A 17757-nucleotide genomic window follows, 5' to 3' on the forward strand; every position below is an offset into this window, starting at 1 on the left:
CACGTGCAGTCCGGGGGATTTACCCATTTGTGGATGCAGGAAGGAGTTGGTGGGGCAGTAAGTTGGACATTCTTGGGTAAATTCACTGGGCGTATGGACATTGCTCCAAGGATTCATGGTCCTCGGGGCGTGGAGAGAATGCGTGGCTGGTGGCACGATGGTGGCTGTCCTGTTGCAGCAGTGAAGCAGAGGCACCAACTGAGCAACGTTTCTCTCTTTCTGTTGCAGCTGGCGCTGAGAGGACCAGCAGGTCCAATGGGTCTGACGGGGCGGCCGGGCCCCATGGTAAGTGAATGGGCCAGCAAGGACGGAGCAGACCCAGCCGGCGCTGTGGGTGCTCTGGGTTACCTGCATGAATGGATCTCTCTTAACATGGTATGAATCTTCCCTCTGGCTCTGTTGTGGAAAAATGTAATAAATCGTGTTCTCTGTCCAAAGGGACCCCCAGGCAGTGGTGGACTAAAGGGAGAAGCTGGAGAAATGGGACCTCAGGTGCGTGTGGGCAGATTGGGCAACTGGGGGGATCTGGGGGAAATGAAGATGTGGAGCAGCCAGTCCTTCTTTAGAGGCTGTTGTGAGGAGCGATTCAGTAACTCAATGCCAGCTGAAAGTAGGAAGGTGTGGGAACATCTGGGTTTGCATATAAATGTCCCTTCAAGTATCCAAATGCAGACTGAAGACATAATTTTAAGCCAACAGTGTAAAATTCTGCAGGTGGTAGTCCTTTCCTGCAAAGACACTTGTGGAGGAGTCCCGTAAATATGAGATAGGTTGGAGCATGGGGAGTTTGCTGACGCTCAGGAAATTGTTCTTCCAAGCCATGCAACCTGCATTAAGGGAAAGTTCCCATTTTCTAATGGTGGGGGAAGTGATTTGTCTCCACCGTGTGGAGCTGCTTGCAGGGCCAAAGCTTCCTCGCGGATAAACGCGTGCAATTCCTGTCCAAAGATGCTCGATCCTGAGCCTTTCCTGTGTATTTTGAGCCACGGGCTCTGCTTGAGGGGTTCACATCCTGTTTTGTAGCCCTGGTGACCCTGACGGCCCCAGCGGTGATGCTGCAGGCACTGGGTCCGTCTGTCGTGCCTTTGGGTGATGGCATTTCTTCCTCTCTGCTTGATGCCTTGCAGGGTCCACGAGGCATCCAGGGTCCTCCCGGTCCGGCAGGAAAACCAGGCCGCAGGGTGAGTGTCCTGGGAGCTGCACTGGTGACTGCATTAACTACAATTTCTGCTAGAGATTGTTTCTGCTGCCAAACAACTTCTGAGCACCGAGAGCATTGCACAAGAGCAGGCTGGCAGCCAGCCGGTGGCTTGTCCGGGACCTCTCTGTCCATCTGAGCAGACGCAAATGAGGATGAGAGTCAGAAGCTGGGCAGCGTGGGGAGAACTGCAAATCCACGTTTGTCGCTATTTTTTTTTTTTTCCCCCGCTCTGCGGTGTTGAGGTTGTAACTTCATAACTAGCTCTGGGATGGTTTGAACAGTCCCCAGGTCTTGGTAGCGCATGAAGAGGACCCACCCCAGAGGGTTTCTGGAGCTGGTAAAAATTGTGCTCACTTGCTCTGTCTACATCCCTGATGTTGATTTTTATTTTACTCTGTCCTCTGGCTTGCCGTGATTCGGCTTGCTGGAAGAAGAAACAAGGAAGTCTTTTGTGTGACCCACTTCTGGCTTTCTTAAAAAACAAAACAAAACAACTCATTTCAGTTTGTGGATGTTGTCATTAGCATATCTTAAAATGCACTGGAAGATAATTATTTCAAATTAAAATCAGTGACCGTGTCTCAGCATCCCATGTAGTGAAGCAGCTTTGCTGCCATTTGTCTCACCCTTCTCATTAGTGCCGGGCTGAGCCTGGGATGCTGCCTCAAAAACAGACCGGCATTTTTTCCCTCGCCAAGGGAAGCGGCTCCCCAGCCGGTGAGCTCTGCCTTAAATAAAACTTCACTCGGCCGCAGACCAAAGAGCAGATGTCTCTCTGGTCCTGCCTTACCCTTTGTATTTGACTTTGCTTTTCTCTGTTGCAGGGACGAGCTGGCAGCGACGGTGCCCGGGGCATGCCAGGCCAGACAGGACCAAAGGTAGTGCCACATATTTATGTGCTTTTGGAATCAGCATCTGCTTTTTAGCAAGTATGAACTGAGAGACCCTTGGCAGAAGGAGCCCACCTTGCCTGGAGAAGGTTGTCAAAATGGTTCAGCGACTCCTGTGAAGTCATGGGCTCCACGTTTGAGAGAGGGGAAATTAAGCACACACCTAGAAGGCCCAATAGCAATCTTTCTTTCCTTTTCCTTTTTGTTTGATGCAACTTTTTTAAATTGCTGGATTCTCTTAAGAATGAAATATGTTCCCTTGGCTGCAGTTGTAGAACAAATACTTGGAATCCCAATTATGAAAAACAAACATGAATGAGCAGTTGGAAATGTCCTAAAATATAACTACCAGAAAAATACCTATTAACTGGGGGAGGAAATGCAGAAGGCATGGTGAGGAATTTCAATGCCCTGTATTTTTATTTGAGACAAAATCCCTTCATTCAGCTGTGATCTGCTGGTATTATCAAGCAAGAAAGAAGCTCTTCCACTGAAATTGAATGCAGAGAAAGTTTGCTCAGGGAATCATGTAGTAGAAGGTTTAAGTGCTTTATTATGTAGATACTTAAAGCTGGAATAGATGGGGGGTTTTGATACAGAGACAGGAAACTGCAAATCATTTATCCAGTAAAGCACTTTAATGAGCGTCGACTGCCCTCAAAGGAGTAGATGCCAGGGAAGAAGGGAAAACGGAATAACAAGTAGTGCTGGAAAGGAGAAGGAAATTTGCCGTGAGCAGAGACAGAGCGATGCTCTAGGACCTGCCAAAAGGAAAGCGCTGCCGGTTACCCTGGGTGCACCCAGCCAGACTGATCTGCACCGATCTCCGGTGCGATCGACTTTCCTTTCCCTGTGAATAGGTAAAGGATTTGTGGAAGGGAGGAGCTGATACTATTTTCACATGCCGTTAGAATGTGAAAATACAAATGTCTTCACTTCTTTACAGAGAAAATGGGACTTCTTTATCTACTGAGTGGTACCCACTGCCTTCTGCTCTGGGCGTTAGGAGACTGTGTCACGCACAATTTGCAAACGCCCCTGTATCTTCTCTCTTTTCTTAAGAGTTGAGGTTTTTGGGAGAAGGCTGTCTCTGTGCATTCCTGTCCCCATTTCTCCCCAGAACACAGGAGACTGAACAGGGCACAAGTTTGGAGAAGAGAAGCCCTGTTGCGGCTTGCCGTGTTCACCATGAGGTCTCCATGTACCGACCCGGAGGAGGTACATGGGCATGGGCAAAAGCCCCGGCAAGGGGCTCCTGCCGCCCACCTGCTCTCAGCACTACTGGGGTTTTGCTTTTCCTGCCTCTCACTTGAATTTTATAGTGAGTTGCCCATTTCCTTTGGGAGCATCCATGGACCTGGGCAGGTGACGTGAGGAGTGCACTTAGGGGACATTCACATGGTTGTTTGCAGGCAGATGCTGGCAAGTGCTGCCTGCGCTCTGCCAGCGTGAGGTTGCATGACTTTCTCAACACGATGCCAAGTGCAAATTAACACACCCGGCCTTTTAGCAGAGTTCATTATTTTGGGCTTGGCATCACGCTCCCCAGAAGGATGCCCAAAGCTCTGTTTGGCCCAGAGCTGCATTTACAGCAGTAGGCAGTGGCAGGAGCTGCTGGAGATGTGTAAGAAAAGAGGTATGCTGGGAGCCGTCCTTGCCTTGGTTTGCCTTCCCTCTATCAGTAGTTTGGGACTATATATCCCCTATACACCCCCAGTCTCACAGCTGGCTTTGTGCCTGCTCAGACTGGGGGCAGGCAGAGCAGACTGCTCTGTGAGAGTAGCATGGAGATGCCACATTCACAGTACCCTTAAGCATCCATGTGAAGTCACCAAAGTTACCAGCTGATGACATTCCTTTTTAGGTCAAAACAGATCTGTCTTCTGACCTTGAATTCATTAAGACAGTTTCCAGACTTTATTTGTATATAAATTTGTTTCCTTGGAGAGTTCAGGAGGGTTAAACGGATGGACTGCAGTAAAGCTTGCATTGTTGGCAGGCATGGGAATACTAGTGCATCCAGTTTGCTCACTGTGGATTGTCATTTCTAATTCCATGGAGTTAGAAATAAATAAATAATTGGAGTAGAAGAACCTGTCCGGAAGAGAGAGGCTTTAGACCATGGAGAAGTCACCCAGAGGGGTTCTGAAATCCACATGGGAAAGCATTTAAAACTGTAGGTGCTGGGGGAAGAGGGAGGAGGTAAAACGACTTTGAGCTTTTTTCTTTTTTTTTTTTTTTATTCTGTAAGTTTGAAATCATCACTGGTCTGATGGGAGGTGAAGGCTGAATGTCTGAGGGAGGAAATCAATCCCTCCTTGACACAGAAAGGAAACAAATGGGAAAGATATTCAACAGCAGGTGGAAATGTGTACTAAACTGGTTTTTCTTTTAGGGTGACCGAGGGTTTGATGGCTTGGCTGGTTTGCCTGGTGAGAAGGGAAATAGAGTAAGTTATCTTCCACTTGTCTTCTGGCCATGGTCTGTAACGAAACCTTGGCAGGAGGAGGTGGCTGGGAGGTGCTCGGCGGAGGGCAGCTATTGCTGGGGATGAGCCGCAATGGTGCAATTAGGATAGGATGAGCGTGTCCTGTAAGAGCGTGCGGGATGTCACAGCATGCCTCCCAGGCACAGCATTCACATCCCGGGAAGCTGCAAGATCCTTCTGAGGCTGCTTGAAATTGGAAAGGGGGAAAAAAAAAAGCCTTAATAAAATGCAGACTGAAAAATAAAGCAAGAAGCAAAACACTGCTTTTAGACAGTGCAGTTGTGGATGGAAATTGCCAAAAATTATAATGAGATTCTTCTCTTTGCTGTATAATTAAACAATGAGAAAAAAATGCAAGAAGCCGGTTATTTTGGCAGGCTGTTCGTGCCTCCCCTCCCTAGAGAGTGCAGCCATTGCTTTATAAAGCAAGGGAGTGTTTGAACAGCGGAGATTGTGTCGTGATTACAAGCTACACAGGAAAGGGAAGACAGTGCCTGAGAGAGATGCTTAATCAGCCAGAAATGGAATAGCATGCCTTGGGTAAAGCAATAACTGCATCCAGAGCCTGAGTCCCTCTCCTGAAGGAGCTACCATGGTTCCCAGACCCCTGCCAAAGTGTCACTGGTAAATCTCATGAGCTCTAGCCCCTGGAGGACATTAGTCTGTCAGTGCTGGAGCCCACGTGTGGCCCTGAGCAGGTAGAGAAGGGCTGCTGCTTCAGAGAGCACAGGGAGACGGGGACCATGAGGGTATGAGTGCCTTCAGCACATGGCACAGACAGAAAAGTCAAGCCTGTTGCTTGGTTTCTCAACGTTACCCAATGTTTTCTATTGCCAGAGCATCTATGCCTTCTCTGAAGCTCTTCTGTTGTTTCTTTATAGGGTGAGCCAGGCCCCCATGGACCCCCAGGGGCGCCCGGAGAGGATGGGGAGAGGGTAAGTCTGTCTCTGGATTCAGCAGACCTTTGAATTCATGACTAACTCCTGTAAACAAGAAGCAGATGCAATATCAGCCCGAGACGTGGCAAGAGCAGCCAGCGCCAGCCTGTTGTTTGCCGCTGGCTGGCAGCGGCAGCACCCTGTCCTCGTGTCCTGCGGGTGCTGTGGGTGGCCGTGGCGAGAAGGAAGCAGAGCACGGGGATGGGACTAAAAGTGAAAAGAATTTGTTTCTGGTCAGAAAGCTCAGGGTTTGTTAATTACAAAAAATAATAACAGAAGAAAAATGTTCATCCTCTAGGTGTGCAAACTATTGCTTCTGATTTTTCTAAGATCCAGCAAATTGCAGCAAGACTGGGGGAATAAAAATTCCAGACAGATGCAGGAATCAAAGATTAAATTGTTCACTTCTCCTTCCACGCTGTTTAGTCAACAGTCAAAGGCCTTTAGCAAAGCTCAAACTAAGCGATTACAGGTCTAGAAGGGCTGGTTTAAGAGGAGAGATTGAAAATGCTGAATCTATAATTGTGAGGAGTGTGTGGTTTAATCGGAGGAGTGAATATGGATTTCCCAGGCTCTAATCATAGAAGGGTTTGGGTCAGAAGGGACCTTTCAAGGCCATCTAGTCCAAACCCTTGTGTGCGCAGGGACATCTTCAACTAGAGCAGGTTGCTCAGAGCCCTGTCCAACCTGACCTTGAATGTTTCCAGGGATGGGGCATCTACCACCTCTCTGGGCAACCTGGGCCAGGGTTTCACCACCTTCGTGAAACATTTCTTCCTTCTATCTAGTCTGAATCTGCTCTCTTTTAGTTTAAAACCATTATCCCTTGTCCTATCGCAACAGGCTCTGCTAAAAAGTTTGTCCCCACCTTTCTTATAAGCCCTCTTTAAGTATTGAAAGGCCAATCCCCCTCCAAGATGTTGTTTCCACCCTTGGCTATTTGTTTCCTCTGTGGAGCACAGATAATAACACCTCCCTCACCATAAGGTTGTGAGGATTAATTAGTTGCAACTGTAAAGTGCTTTGAAATTGAAAATACCAAACCTGTGTCTTGCAAGGGAAGAACAAGTGTCTGGAGAACTTTAATTCTAGAGAGAAAGAAACAATTCCAGGTATGCAGGGAGAGAAGCTCAAAGCACGTAACTGGGGAGGATGAATTTTATCAGCAGAAGAGGGGGATTTACCAGGGCCGGCAGCTGGGATTGATTTCCTAAGAGGGACCCTTAGGTTTTGGGTGATTTAAAAGCAACTCAGAGGAATCACCATCTAATACTCCTGATCGGTGGGGCATCAGCAGGAGATGGGAGTGGAGGGTGGGCAGTTACCTCTCTGCTGCCTCTGGTTTATCTGAGGAGCCCGGGGACTAATTTGGCTAAATCGAGTTCCCAAGGCAGAGGTCCCATACTGGCTGCCCATTCAGTTTGCTACTAAATCTTGCAGTTATTGACTCACGTGCCCTGAGTTGTTTCTACAATATCTTGTCTATTAGCAAAATCCATCTTTATAAACATCTACGTGAATTATGAAGTATCCTTACAGCACTTATAATCCTCGGTAAATTCTGTACACGCAGTATTAGTCTCCAGGCTTATGAGGTCTTCCTTATGCATGGCCACCCTTTTATTACTCCAGGGAAGCTGGTTTTCTGTGTGATTATTGTCTAACAAGAATGAAACACCTATGATGTGACTGAAATATAACTGGCTTGTTCTGTCTCTTTTGCTGCTTCTCTCTGTGTCTTTGCTGCTGCGCAGGGAGATGATGGAGAAGTTGGACCCAGAGGCCTACCTGGAGAGCCTGTGAGTATCTCCTCCTTTGGCTTGACGTAGAGCAGCGCTACTTTGATCAAAGTCTTGATATGCTAACAATGTTTTTAGGGGTCCCATGGGGCAACTCTTCTGGTGCTAAGCAAGACCCCTGAGGTCCTGCAAGGACTGAGCTTCTCTTGCTTGAAGACCCATGTGAACCGTTTAGAGTATCTGTGCTGTAACAACTGTTTTGCTTTTTTTCACTAAAAGGTTTACCAAGAACAGGAGATGCTTTCTGGTGTTTTTGTTTGATTGGTTTTGTGTGTTTCGTTTTTTTAAGTGAGCAAAATTCTCATTGATTTTGTTTGTATAATTGTAAATGTAAAGCTTAGCTTAGATTGGTCTCATAACTTTCCTGCATGTATACTTCTTCCTGATTTATTTAGGATTCGGGTAAGTAGGCTGGAGTAGAAATTACGGATCGTAAACATATATGTGAAATACAGTTTTTGTGACTGTTCATAGCAAATTCCAGTGAGGAATGGTTTTGTCTGCTATTGCATGGCAATGGCAGCCATTAGCCATGCAGTTCCCTTGCTTAGTTTTGTGCGGTGTGAGTGATCCCCTTTAAATCTCAGGATGAAATCCTGGCAGAATTGAGCTCAAGAGGACTTTTGCCCTGACTTCTGTGGGGTCAATATTCTGTTCACAGTGCACGAAACTTCATAAATCTACAGAGTCTGTCAATGTTTGGGCCTCCACATGCTGCTAACACTGGAGGAGCTGAACAGGGCTAGCAAAGGAGGGAGTTCCTAGTATCGATAAGGTTAAAAGGAGATGCTAGTGGTGTTGAAGAAAAATTTCCTGCCCAACCCAAAAAAATACTTTCAGGGAGTATCCCACCAAAAAGAAACTATCGGATTGTCAATTTGAGACTCTGAAAGCATTTTTTTCCCTGATATTTTTTACTTTATTGGCAGCTCTGCTTCTGGCTCTCTGTAGATTTTTGTGTGTAGTACAGTTGTTGGCTGCTTATTTAATCCAAAATGCATTTCCTTTGTTATGAAAAGAACATTAACTATCTAACATTTACCATCAGCTTTGCTTTCAAGATGTCTTATTTTATTGGTCTAAGGCCCAGCGTGGTGGCCTGAGAGTAATTGATGAGAACTGTTGGACACACTTCATGTGAGAAAAGGAAGGGTTGGCATTTACGGACTCACTGGAACTAAATTATAGACGAGATGTCTGATTAACTTCTGAGAAAGATTAATCAACCTAGCTATCTCCTTAGCACATGTCTAAGCAATAACTTATGGGTTATTAACTTCTTAAAAACGTTTATATGCTCAGGTAACACAGTAGCAGAAGAGGAACTTAAATGATGATAATGCATGCAGGAAAGTTTATTTCAGCAACACGAGTAAAAATATCTGTGATGGCCAGAGTAAAAGTTTAAATTGCATTACGGGAAACTTTTTGTCATAAATACATACACCCTAAATCTGTATGTTTGCCTTTTTCTCTGCGCTGAGCCAAAAGAGGGTCTTTCCAAATTTAATGATAACTGAGACTAGTGGTGGGACTTCAGAATTTGTTTCTGTTCCTCCTGGTCCATTTTCTTTTGGTTCCCGTTGCAGTTGGTACAAGTAGAGTTTCTGCTCTGCTGGGGCTCAGCGTGCAAAACTTTAGCCCGTGAAGGTCTCCGGTGGCTGGGACAGACCGCTTGGTTGATACATTCAGTTTTTGCTGCGTTTTTTTCAGGATGAAAATCCCCGCAGTCTCCAAGATCAGACACTTTCTTAATGTCTCCTATTTTATCCTGTAACATTTCATTTTAATTCCTCTGTCCTCTCAGTATCATAAAAAGGGATGTATAATATTTGGGCAGACAGATAAAACTGCCCATCAATCAAGAACAATTTTTCTCTGTGACAGTGAACGAGCACCATCCTTGTAAATACCCAGTGTTCCCCTATGGTCCCTAATTTAAGAAAGGGCCTGTGTTTAAAAGGTGAGCTTTCAGATCTGCAGCTGTGAGTGCACACAAGATCCCTTTCCTTTCAATACCAACCCAGCTGAAGGCTCAACGTGGAGGAGGTGCCAGGGCGTGATTTGCAAAGCTTCCTATTGAATGAATACCGTTCTCCTGCCATGTCTGGGCTTATTCAATGTGATGCTCCAATCCTACCAATTTCCCTGAAGATAATGAAAGGTTAAATCTGGTGAGAAAGCTAGAAATGGAAAGAAAACACCATGATACCAGTAGTCCTGGCTGGATAAGGTTTAAGAACCAAATGCTTTTGAAAATGTACATTTATGCTGCAAGCTGAAAACCTTTTTCCAGCCTTGCTGAGCTGTATAGATTGTCAATGATAAAAATTAAATCTGGAGAGATTTTGAAATGCTAACCCTAATGATCCATTAGTGGTATCAGGTCATTCTTCACAGTACTCCCCAGCTGAAATGACTTGGCTGCAAAGTGTTTTGCATCATTGTGTGCATTACAGGGTAATCCAAGAATATGATTAAATTAATAAAAAAATGTTGGTTTAAGTGGGCCTTCTTCCAATCCAAAGAATAAATGTCTGTGCCTGTATTATTTATCTTTAGAATTCAAGGATATGTGCACACAGGATTTCTCTTACCGGTTTGTAAACCAAGAAAGATGCTGTTGCTGCAAAACCAGCAAGGTCATTGCCGTGCCAGCCCTGATGCTTCCCCAGGCACGAGCTCACCCCCATCCATGCTCACGGCAGCATGGGGGGCACTGGGAACACTAACCCTGTTTGTTTCACCCAACAGGGACCCCGAGGACTGCTGGGACCGAAGGGGCCACCCGGACCCCCGGGGCCACCGGTGAGTTCCTGGGGCTGCTGCCCTCAGGCAGTCAGCTGAACTTTCCAGGCAGAATACCCTGTCTCCATTAACCATTCAAGCAGATAATACAGCTGCATAATTTTATACATCTGTGCAACAAAAAGAAGTGGTGGTCAAAAAAAGTTATGGCTCAAGGTCCATATTCTCCCCCATTTTCAATGGTGCCACATCTATTTACATCAGCTCAAGATTTGGCCCACCTGAGTAAATATTAATGCCTCGCTTGGGCTGAAAGGGAAGAATGAGAGTTATTAACACAGTGGCTTTGCTATTAACTTTTGCCTGAGGGCTGGTGAGACTTTAAAGCAGTTTGTTCATATTTTGAGTGAAAGCCGAGGAAAGAACGTGCTGTTTTTTATTCGGGAGACAGTCACCTTATCTGTCGTGCACTGCTGGAAGTGCTGATGCAGGGGCTTTCTCCATAAATCACTGCAGCTCGGTGAAGTCCCGGAACTTAAAAACCAAGCCCCAGGCTGCTGCTAGAGCTAAAGGGGTCAGCATTTAATGGTGAGCGTTGTGAAGCCCTTAACCCTTCCTGGGGTGTGAAGACATCTTCACTTTGAGCTCCTAGTCCTGCTGAAATTTAACGAGCATTCAGGATCCTCTCCAAAACTGTCTCATATTGCACGAGCATACCATTACACCTAGAGAAGTTGCCCTACCAGAGCAAAATGGTGGGGGGGGAACCCCAAGTGAGACATCTCCAGTTGACCATGTACCGTGTTACCCCCTTACTGAAGATGCTCAGGGTGTGTTTGACCCCAGTTGCCTTTTGCGGTCAAAGCCTCATTTTGGCACAAGGCAGCGTGGCCTCGTTGGCTTCACCTGCTGCCTTGGTGAATGATGCATTCATGTCCCAAGCAAGGTTTTTTTGGTCTGGTTGTTACTTTCCATTTGCTACTACACTCCTGCTCGCTGTTGGAGGCGATCAGCTGCGATACGTAGCTAGGATTTGCTCAACCTGGCGCTGATTCTGCCCCAGAGGCAGGTTAAACCAGTGGAGAAAACACCAAAATGACTTCTCAAGGTGTAAACTGGATTCGTGGAATTGGCTGCTTTACCAAACACCTTTAGAAAATTGTTCCCTTTCCACATGGTCTAAAGGGCTTCCTGATGTTTTGTTATTTTTATGGCAATTTCTCTGCTTTTGTGGTGCAAAATAATGAGGTATTTTCTTAGTCCTGTGTTTTAAATCCTTTCTCAGGGTGTGGCTGGTATGGACGGACAAACAGGTCCCAAGGGGAATGTGGTAAGTTTTTACTGCAAATTTCACAGACAGTTCACATGTTATATAGAAAAATGTAAAATGTATGCTATTAAGTTTGATTTGCTAATTGCTTTTTAGCCTTGTCTAGATTCCTGTCAGAACCTGTGAAAACCACAGAGGGTATCTTCCTACAGCAAATGGATGTTAATTTATTGTAATTTCTGATGGAATTACATGTTATTTCCCCATGAAAGATCAAACATTTTCATTGAGATGTGTGTTGTTCTAATGAATATCAAAATATAGTAATTCAACTGAGGGGGAAGAAGAGAAACCTTTATGTGCCTCATACTTTGTACTAATCAGATGAAATGGACTCCCTGCAGAAGAGCCAGTGCAAAGCCAGGTTGTGTTAAAGCCCAGCTCAGCTCATTTGGGCTGCGTGTCCATGCAGAGAAGTGAGTGTGCGCTGAAGTAAATTTACTCCTCCCTATCCCACCATGGAGAGAAGCTGTTTCCCTTTCCCAGGAGCTCTCGGGTACCAGCGGAGGGTTAGAGAGGGTGTTGAGATGCTGCGAGAGGGTGCGGGGCTGCGTGGGGGCAGGAGCCACGGTGCCTGAGGTAGCACCGGCTCCGCGCTTGCCTTTGCTGCCTTCAGCTCTGCCCTTGTCTCCTCGCAGGGTCCTCAAGGTGAGCCGGGTCCCCCAGGACAGCAGGGTAACCCAGGTGCTCAGGTAAGAGGAAAACTCCTTTTCAGTGGGTAGGAAAAGGGAATGATAATTTTGAATAAGCTTCACTGCCCTGCCAGAGACAAGACCAGCGATATGGAGACTTGCTGGGAATTTGCTTGACGATACATGGCTGGCCCAAAATCTTCCTGAAAATGCTCCCAGTTTCAGATCCCCCTGGTTCTCACCTGGCTTTTGCTGCCGGGATGCACAGCCAAACCCAGGTCCAAGCAGTGTCTTCGGCCGAGCCGCAACTTGTGGCTCATGTCTGATTTTTAGCATCCCACGGTCCAGTTGCTCTGGAGCCAGATGAGTAATACAGATGTCCAAGCCTTGCTTTCAGCCTTCTCCACGGCTCTCAGCAAGCCTTTCTCCTCAGAGCATCTCTGTTTCCATCCTGGGGATGAGCCTGGCTGCACACAGCAGCGCGGTGCAGCTCTCTAGAAGAGACATGCCATGCAAAAATGAAATTTTTTCATGTCTCACAAGACATTTTGAGAATGAATGGACCTGGGGAAATCCCCAGCCATCACAGGCACTAGAATGATGCTCAGCTGAGGCACTGCCAAAATGCATTTGGAAGGAATAACTTGTTCCTTAATGACTCTAGGTTTTTTTTTCCATTCACAGGGTCTTCCAGGTCCACAAGGCGCTATTGGTCCCCCAGGAGAGAAAGTATGTTTAAATACTGCAGCTCTGACTTCAGACAACTGTTTCCATTAATATGGATTTGCTACTTCAGCTGCTCCTTTGCCCCATATGCAACATCTGTTTGCAGCTGTGTCTATGAAAGTCTAATGTGTCCCATTCCAGACAGAAGAGAGACAAGAAAACATGGTTTACCTCTAATTCATAATATTTGCATTCATTTCCCATCTTAAGAGAAACATTTTGAAGGCATCCTATGGTAAAACATTAGGAGAAGCCTGAAAATTGTCTCTTTCTGTGGGCTAAATGCCTGGAAGTCTGAGCGGCATGGTAATGGGAAGAGCCCGTGGATTTGGCTGGCTCAGCTGAGATCCCCTCCCTTTGCCTCCTCCCTGCCTGCGCCAGCTCGCTCTGACTTTCCACTGCTGTTGACGTGGGGTAGGTGCTGGCCTTGGTTCCCCCAGGCAGCCCTGGGACCGTCAGGATTTAAACAAGGCAAATTGTTTTGCGTACAGAGCAGCAATTCTCTGGCTGTTTGCTCAGCTCCCGTTGGGTCGGGACGCGGCGTGTGCGCCGGGAGAGATCCCCTGTTTGTGTTGGCAGTGGGAGGTGGACTCAAAATTATCGATAATTCTCCTGTGAAGGAGCATATTAGCAGTTCTGCCAGCTAAAGGGCTCTTGGGCTTCAGTGCCGAGTCACACACTCAGAACAGCAGTGGCACTCCTCGGTTGTGTGAGAAATCACGGGGCTGCTTAATTAAAAAGGTAATCATTGAATGGTGTTAAAGCAGCAAGAACAGTCAATGGAGGCAGCTCCGCGCTTCCTTTGCCAGTTAATCGCCTTGCCATTTGTCACCAAAGAATGGACATTTCTTGGTCCAGTGAGCCCCATGGTTTGATGTCCTCTGACTTGTGCTTATACACATGAGCAGCATTGTGCCTTTTGCAGGACAGCAGCTTGATGCCTTAGGCCTTGGTGTCTCCTGCTGAGCTCTTGTTGCTGTATCACATCTGTGTGAGGTGCCGGCACTAATGCTGCAGCATCCCAGGATGCAGAAATAAGCAGACTCCTGCAAGTCACGGCAGCTTTTCCAACAGACTTACCTCTATGCAGCCTTTTGCAGCTAGGAAAAGAAAGAAATGTGTCTGAAAAGCCCCTTCCTGCAATGCTCTGGAGACTCTGACCATTGCCGCTGTTGTTTTTCTGTTTGTTTTTAGGGGCCGCTGGGCAAACCTGGTCTTCCTGGCATGCCTGGTGCAGATGGTCCTCCGGTAAGTTGTTTTTTCCCAGGTTTATGCTTGGTGCCTGATTCTGCACCCATCCACCCTGGGGTGCACCATGGGCTTCTGAAGCATGTGAACCTGCAAGGTCAGGCTCACCCTGCCCATGTTTTGGCTGGGTTGAAGGTTTTGAGTTTCAGAAGCCCTGGCCCTGCTCCAAGCTTTGCTCAGCACAGCAGTAGGTACTTCTCACCTCTTTTTTTCCTTCCTTCCTTCTATTTCTCCTCTCTGGTTTTACATCGGTTGGCAGTTCACCGAGGTAGGGATGATCTCCTGCACGTGTGGTTATGCGTACTGCACCACTGGCACAGGGTGGTCCTCATCTTGCTCGGGGCTGCTGGGCACTGCTGCAGAACAGTGATAAGAACAGGTTGAAATTGCATGTCAGTGTTGTATTCTTGCAGCTGCCTCCTAATCCTACTTGAAACATCATTTGCTCCTTGCTCTGGAAATTGCTCTTAAAAATCTTTGGCCTTTAAACCTGATCTCATTTTTACACACCTCAGAGGCACCTGGTTTTAAGAGTGACAAATGTAAAATAGTTACATTCCACTAATGCAAATGCAGAGCATGGGAAAAAAAAAAAAATTACATTTCCCAGACTGGGATTCTCATTGCTACAGAGGGCATTTTGAACATTCATACAAGTATTAGCTGAGTCAACAGAGCAGCTAAAGCGAAGCCTGGAACATCTCTAAGTCTGTAGCTTTCGATGTGAAATTCCTACAGCAGCCTCCAGGGAAGTTCAGCTGGAGAAGATGCCAGGTCTATTTTTATGCAGACTGAAGGCTGTCTAATACCTACAAAGCTGAGCATGTGTGGGTCTGCATGGACACAGGTCCTTGGCCATGGGTAGCCATGTAGTTTACAGACACTTTGTAGGTTTGTAAGCATATGGGTTGCTCTTTCTAAGGACAAAACCACACCTGTGTTCTCCTTACAGAAATTGCTCTTAGAAGACATTTGAAAATCCCTGAGGGCCTGAAGCATTTCGCTGCAAAAGCCAACAAAGTTGCTCATCAATTTTTGATCCTAGTAGCAGTAATGGAGATGGGCATTTTGAAAGTGGTGATGATTTAGTGTAGGGTGTGGACAAGGGCTTTTGAAATCTTGCTGCACTTCCATTTTGGCTCCCCTGGGGTGCAGGGAGATATCAGGAGCTGAAGGCAAGCATGGTTAGATGACACCCTTTGTGCACTGATGCTCTTGGTGCTATTTTAACTTACAGGACAAATTCAGATTGCATTTTCTCCTATGTTTTGTTGATGTATAAATGACAGCTGTCATTTTGTTTCTTAATTAAACCACCATGTTTTATGAAATCCAGCTTGTCTGACATTCCTGTTCTGAAGACTGATGATGGAAAATAGTCCTATGATTTTACTTGTTATATTGCTAGAAAGTCTTTTGTGTATTTAGAAGGGAGTTCATAAGTAAAGAAACCATTGAGTGCAGAAGGTCTTGGTGGCTTAGAGCAGCTGGATGTGCTCTCATCATCTTTATAAAAGAAAAGGTCCCTGGGTGTGCAGTGAGTGCCCTCGTGGAGGGCTTATTGCTTTTGTACAGACATTGCTGACCAAAGACTCATCTTCCATCCTGGCTCCATTTTGGTTCCAACAGTAGGAAAATCAACACTAAAAACTACTTCCATGGATTTCCCCTGTTTCTCACTAATCCATAAGTGACTATCTATCACTAAGCTATACCTGAGGCAATTCACACTTTTGTTTTCTACTGACTGCAATCCCAGCAAAAGGCTTCTAAAGGCTATGAATGAAAATGTGTTGGAAACTCTTGAATGCTGAGTTATTCAGCATCAAATCCCAAGAGGAATGCTGGCCAGTGTCCAGCCAGACGGCGTCTAACAGGGATGCAGGTTAGCTGAGCATTTGTCATGAGATCTTGTAATGGTCTCTAGGAATTAGGAAACTAATGAGGGGGTCTGGGCATCTTGTGACCTTCACAAGTTTGCTAACACATGGAGTTAATTTCATCTGTTTTCCTATCTGCAAAATTTATATGCTGCTTGCTGCTGAACTCACTGAGGTGTTCTAATACATGAAGAATATTGCAAAATGGTTTGTCTTTCTCTGCTGAAAGGTGGTGAAGAGGAAAAGTGTAAAATAACCAGGTAGAATACTACCAAGGACCCAAAAGCAGCTCTCTTCCTTTTGGGGAAAGCTTGCTCTTGCAAGTTGGCTTCAGGGGGGCTATTTGTATCAGTAAGAGTTTCCTGGAGAGCAACTGTTCTCTTACAAATAAATCATAGCTGCCTGAGTGAGCTTGTCTCCTGAAGCATTAGATGTGCATTAAACCCATTTCCCTCTTTTCTTTGTCTCTTTTACTAATAGGGTCATCCTGGCAAGGAGGGTCCTCCTGGAGAGAAGGGCAGTCAGGTAGGTGTCAACAAGATCCTCATCACTGCTAAGGGGAAGGTCACAGTAGGTGGATGGAGACAGATCTCCATGGAGCTCTGGGGATGGCCGGGCAGCCAGGGGATGTGGGTCAGTGGAGGTGTCAAGAACCAAACCCTGTTGAAATTTGAAAGCTGAGCCCAGCTTTCATCTGCTTGGGAGTCTCTTCTGGTGCTTGGGCTGTTTTTTTCTCAACTCCTCCTAGCTTTCCTGGCAAGCAGCGCTCCATAGCCCAGTGGACATGAAAACAGACTGTGAAGGGAAGCGTTCTCTTTATCTGACACAAATAAATATCCTTTGTGGCATAGAGAATGCAGAAAATAACTCTTTTTGTATTCTTGATCTTCCTTTTTCTTCCCTTCCCCCTCAAAGTCCCTCTTTAACAATATATTTGAGAATATTGCTGGAGGCTAGAGTCCTTGAATTATACAGTCATCCGTCTGTCTGGGAGATTTACCATCTGCATTTCCACTGTGTCCCATTCGGTTGAAAAACATTACATTTGTCAGAAGTCTTTGATTAGACCGCAGTCCAGTTTGATGGACGTCCACTTGAGCCTTGCTTGGGTGCTGCACGGAGCATAGCCCATGGCCGCAGCCGTTTGTCCCACTGGCATCACACAAGGCCAAGAATTCATATGTTGGCCTCTGCAGAATATGCCAATAAGGGTTTGTGCCAGTGCTCCCTGTGCTGGGAGACGTTTAGCAAACGTCAGGGAGGTGATCTCAGAGCAGCACTGGTGCTGTGGGTCTCCTCCAGCCGACACTCGTGCGAGGTCTGGCGTGCTGGTGGACCGGTCGGCTCTGTCTGGCTGTCAGACTGGAAAAAAATTGTCCATCTCAGGCTGGGAGAAGTGGAGGCATATTTGTGTAGTTAGCGAATTGAGCAAAATAAAAGTCAACTGGAGTCATGATTTATTTGCAGGTAAAAGGCAGCGTGGCAGCGAGGGTGGGAAGGAGAGTTTTTGCAGGGTGCGTGTCGGGCGCTGTGTCTAGCGCAGTTCATGGTGTCCCTGGGGATTTGCAGCTTTCAGTGCCAGAAAGGACTTTTGTGAACATCTCCCCTCCCACATAGCTGAGACCACAGGACATCACCCCAAGGCTTGTGCCTCAAGCAATAACTCCTCTCTGTGATCATCGTCATCACAAGCTCTTCTGCATTACTGCAAAACCAGGATGGTTTGGAAGGGGGGAGACAGCAGAACATGTTCTTCCTCAGAGAACTTGTTCTTTTCTTTAATGCAAAACACAAATCATCAGCCTTATGTATAAATCCCCTTTCTAACAAATTGTTGCTATCCTGACTCTTCTCGTTCTCCTTTCCTGTCGTATGGA

The 17757-nt window shown here is 46.3% G+C and overlaps 1 protein-coding gene across 1 annotated transcript in view; it reads left to right on the forward strand.

The window, feature by feature from the left end:
• Positions 1-17757, forward strand: part of COL5A1 (collagen type V alpha 1 chain) — a 157149-nt gene that overhangs the window by 95517 nt on the left and 43875 nt on the right. Inside the window, exons 14-26 of the mRNA XM_082008999.1 lie at positions 229-285; positions 439-492; positions 1128-1181; positions 2026-2079; positions 4487-4540; positions 5461-5514; positions 7272-7316; positions 10071-10124; positions 11350-11394; positions 12033-12086; positions 12711-12755; positions 13947-14000; positions 16361-16405. Of these exons, the coding sequence (XP_081865125.1) occupies positions 229-285; positions 439-492; positions 1128-1181; positions 2026-2079; positions 4487-4540; positions 5461-5514; positions 7272-7316; positions 10071-10124; positions 11350-11394; positions 12033-12086; positions 12711-12755; positions 13947-14000; positions 16361-16405 (669 nt within the window). The remainder of the gene's footprint in view (positions 1-228; positions 286-438; positions 493-1127; positions 1182-2025; positions 2080-4486; positions 4541-5460; positions 5515-7271; positions 7317-10070; positions 10125-11349; positions 11395-12032; positions 12087-12710; positions 12756-13946; positions 14001-16360; positions 16406-17757) is intronic.

This window comes from Phaethon aethereus (assembly GCF_964289735.1).
Source record: "Phaethon aethereus genome assembly, chromosome: 20".
Classification (NCBI taxonomy): domain Eukaryota; kingdom Metazoa; phylum Chordata; class Aves; order Phaethontiformes; family Phaethontidae; genus Phaethon; species Phaethon aethereus.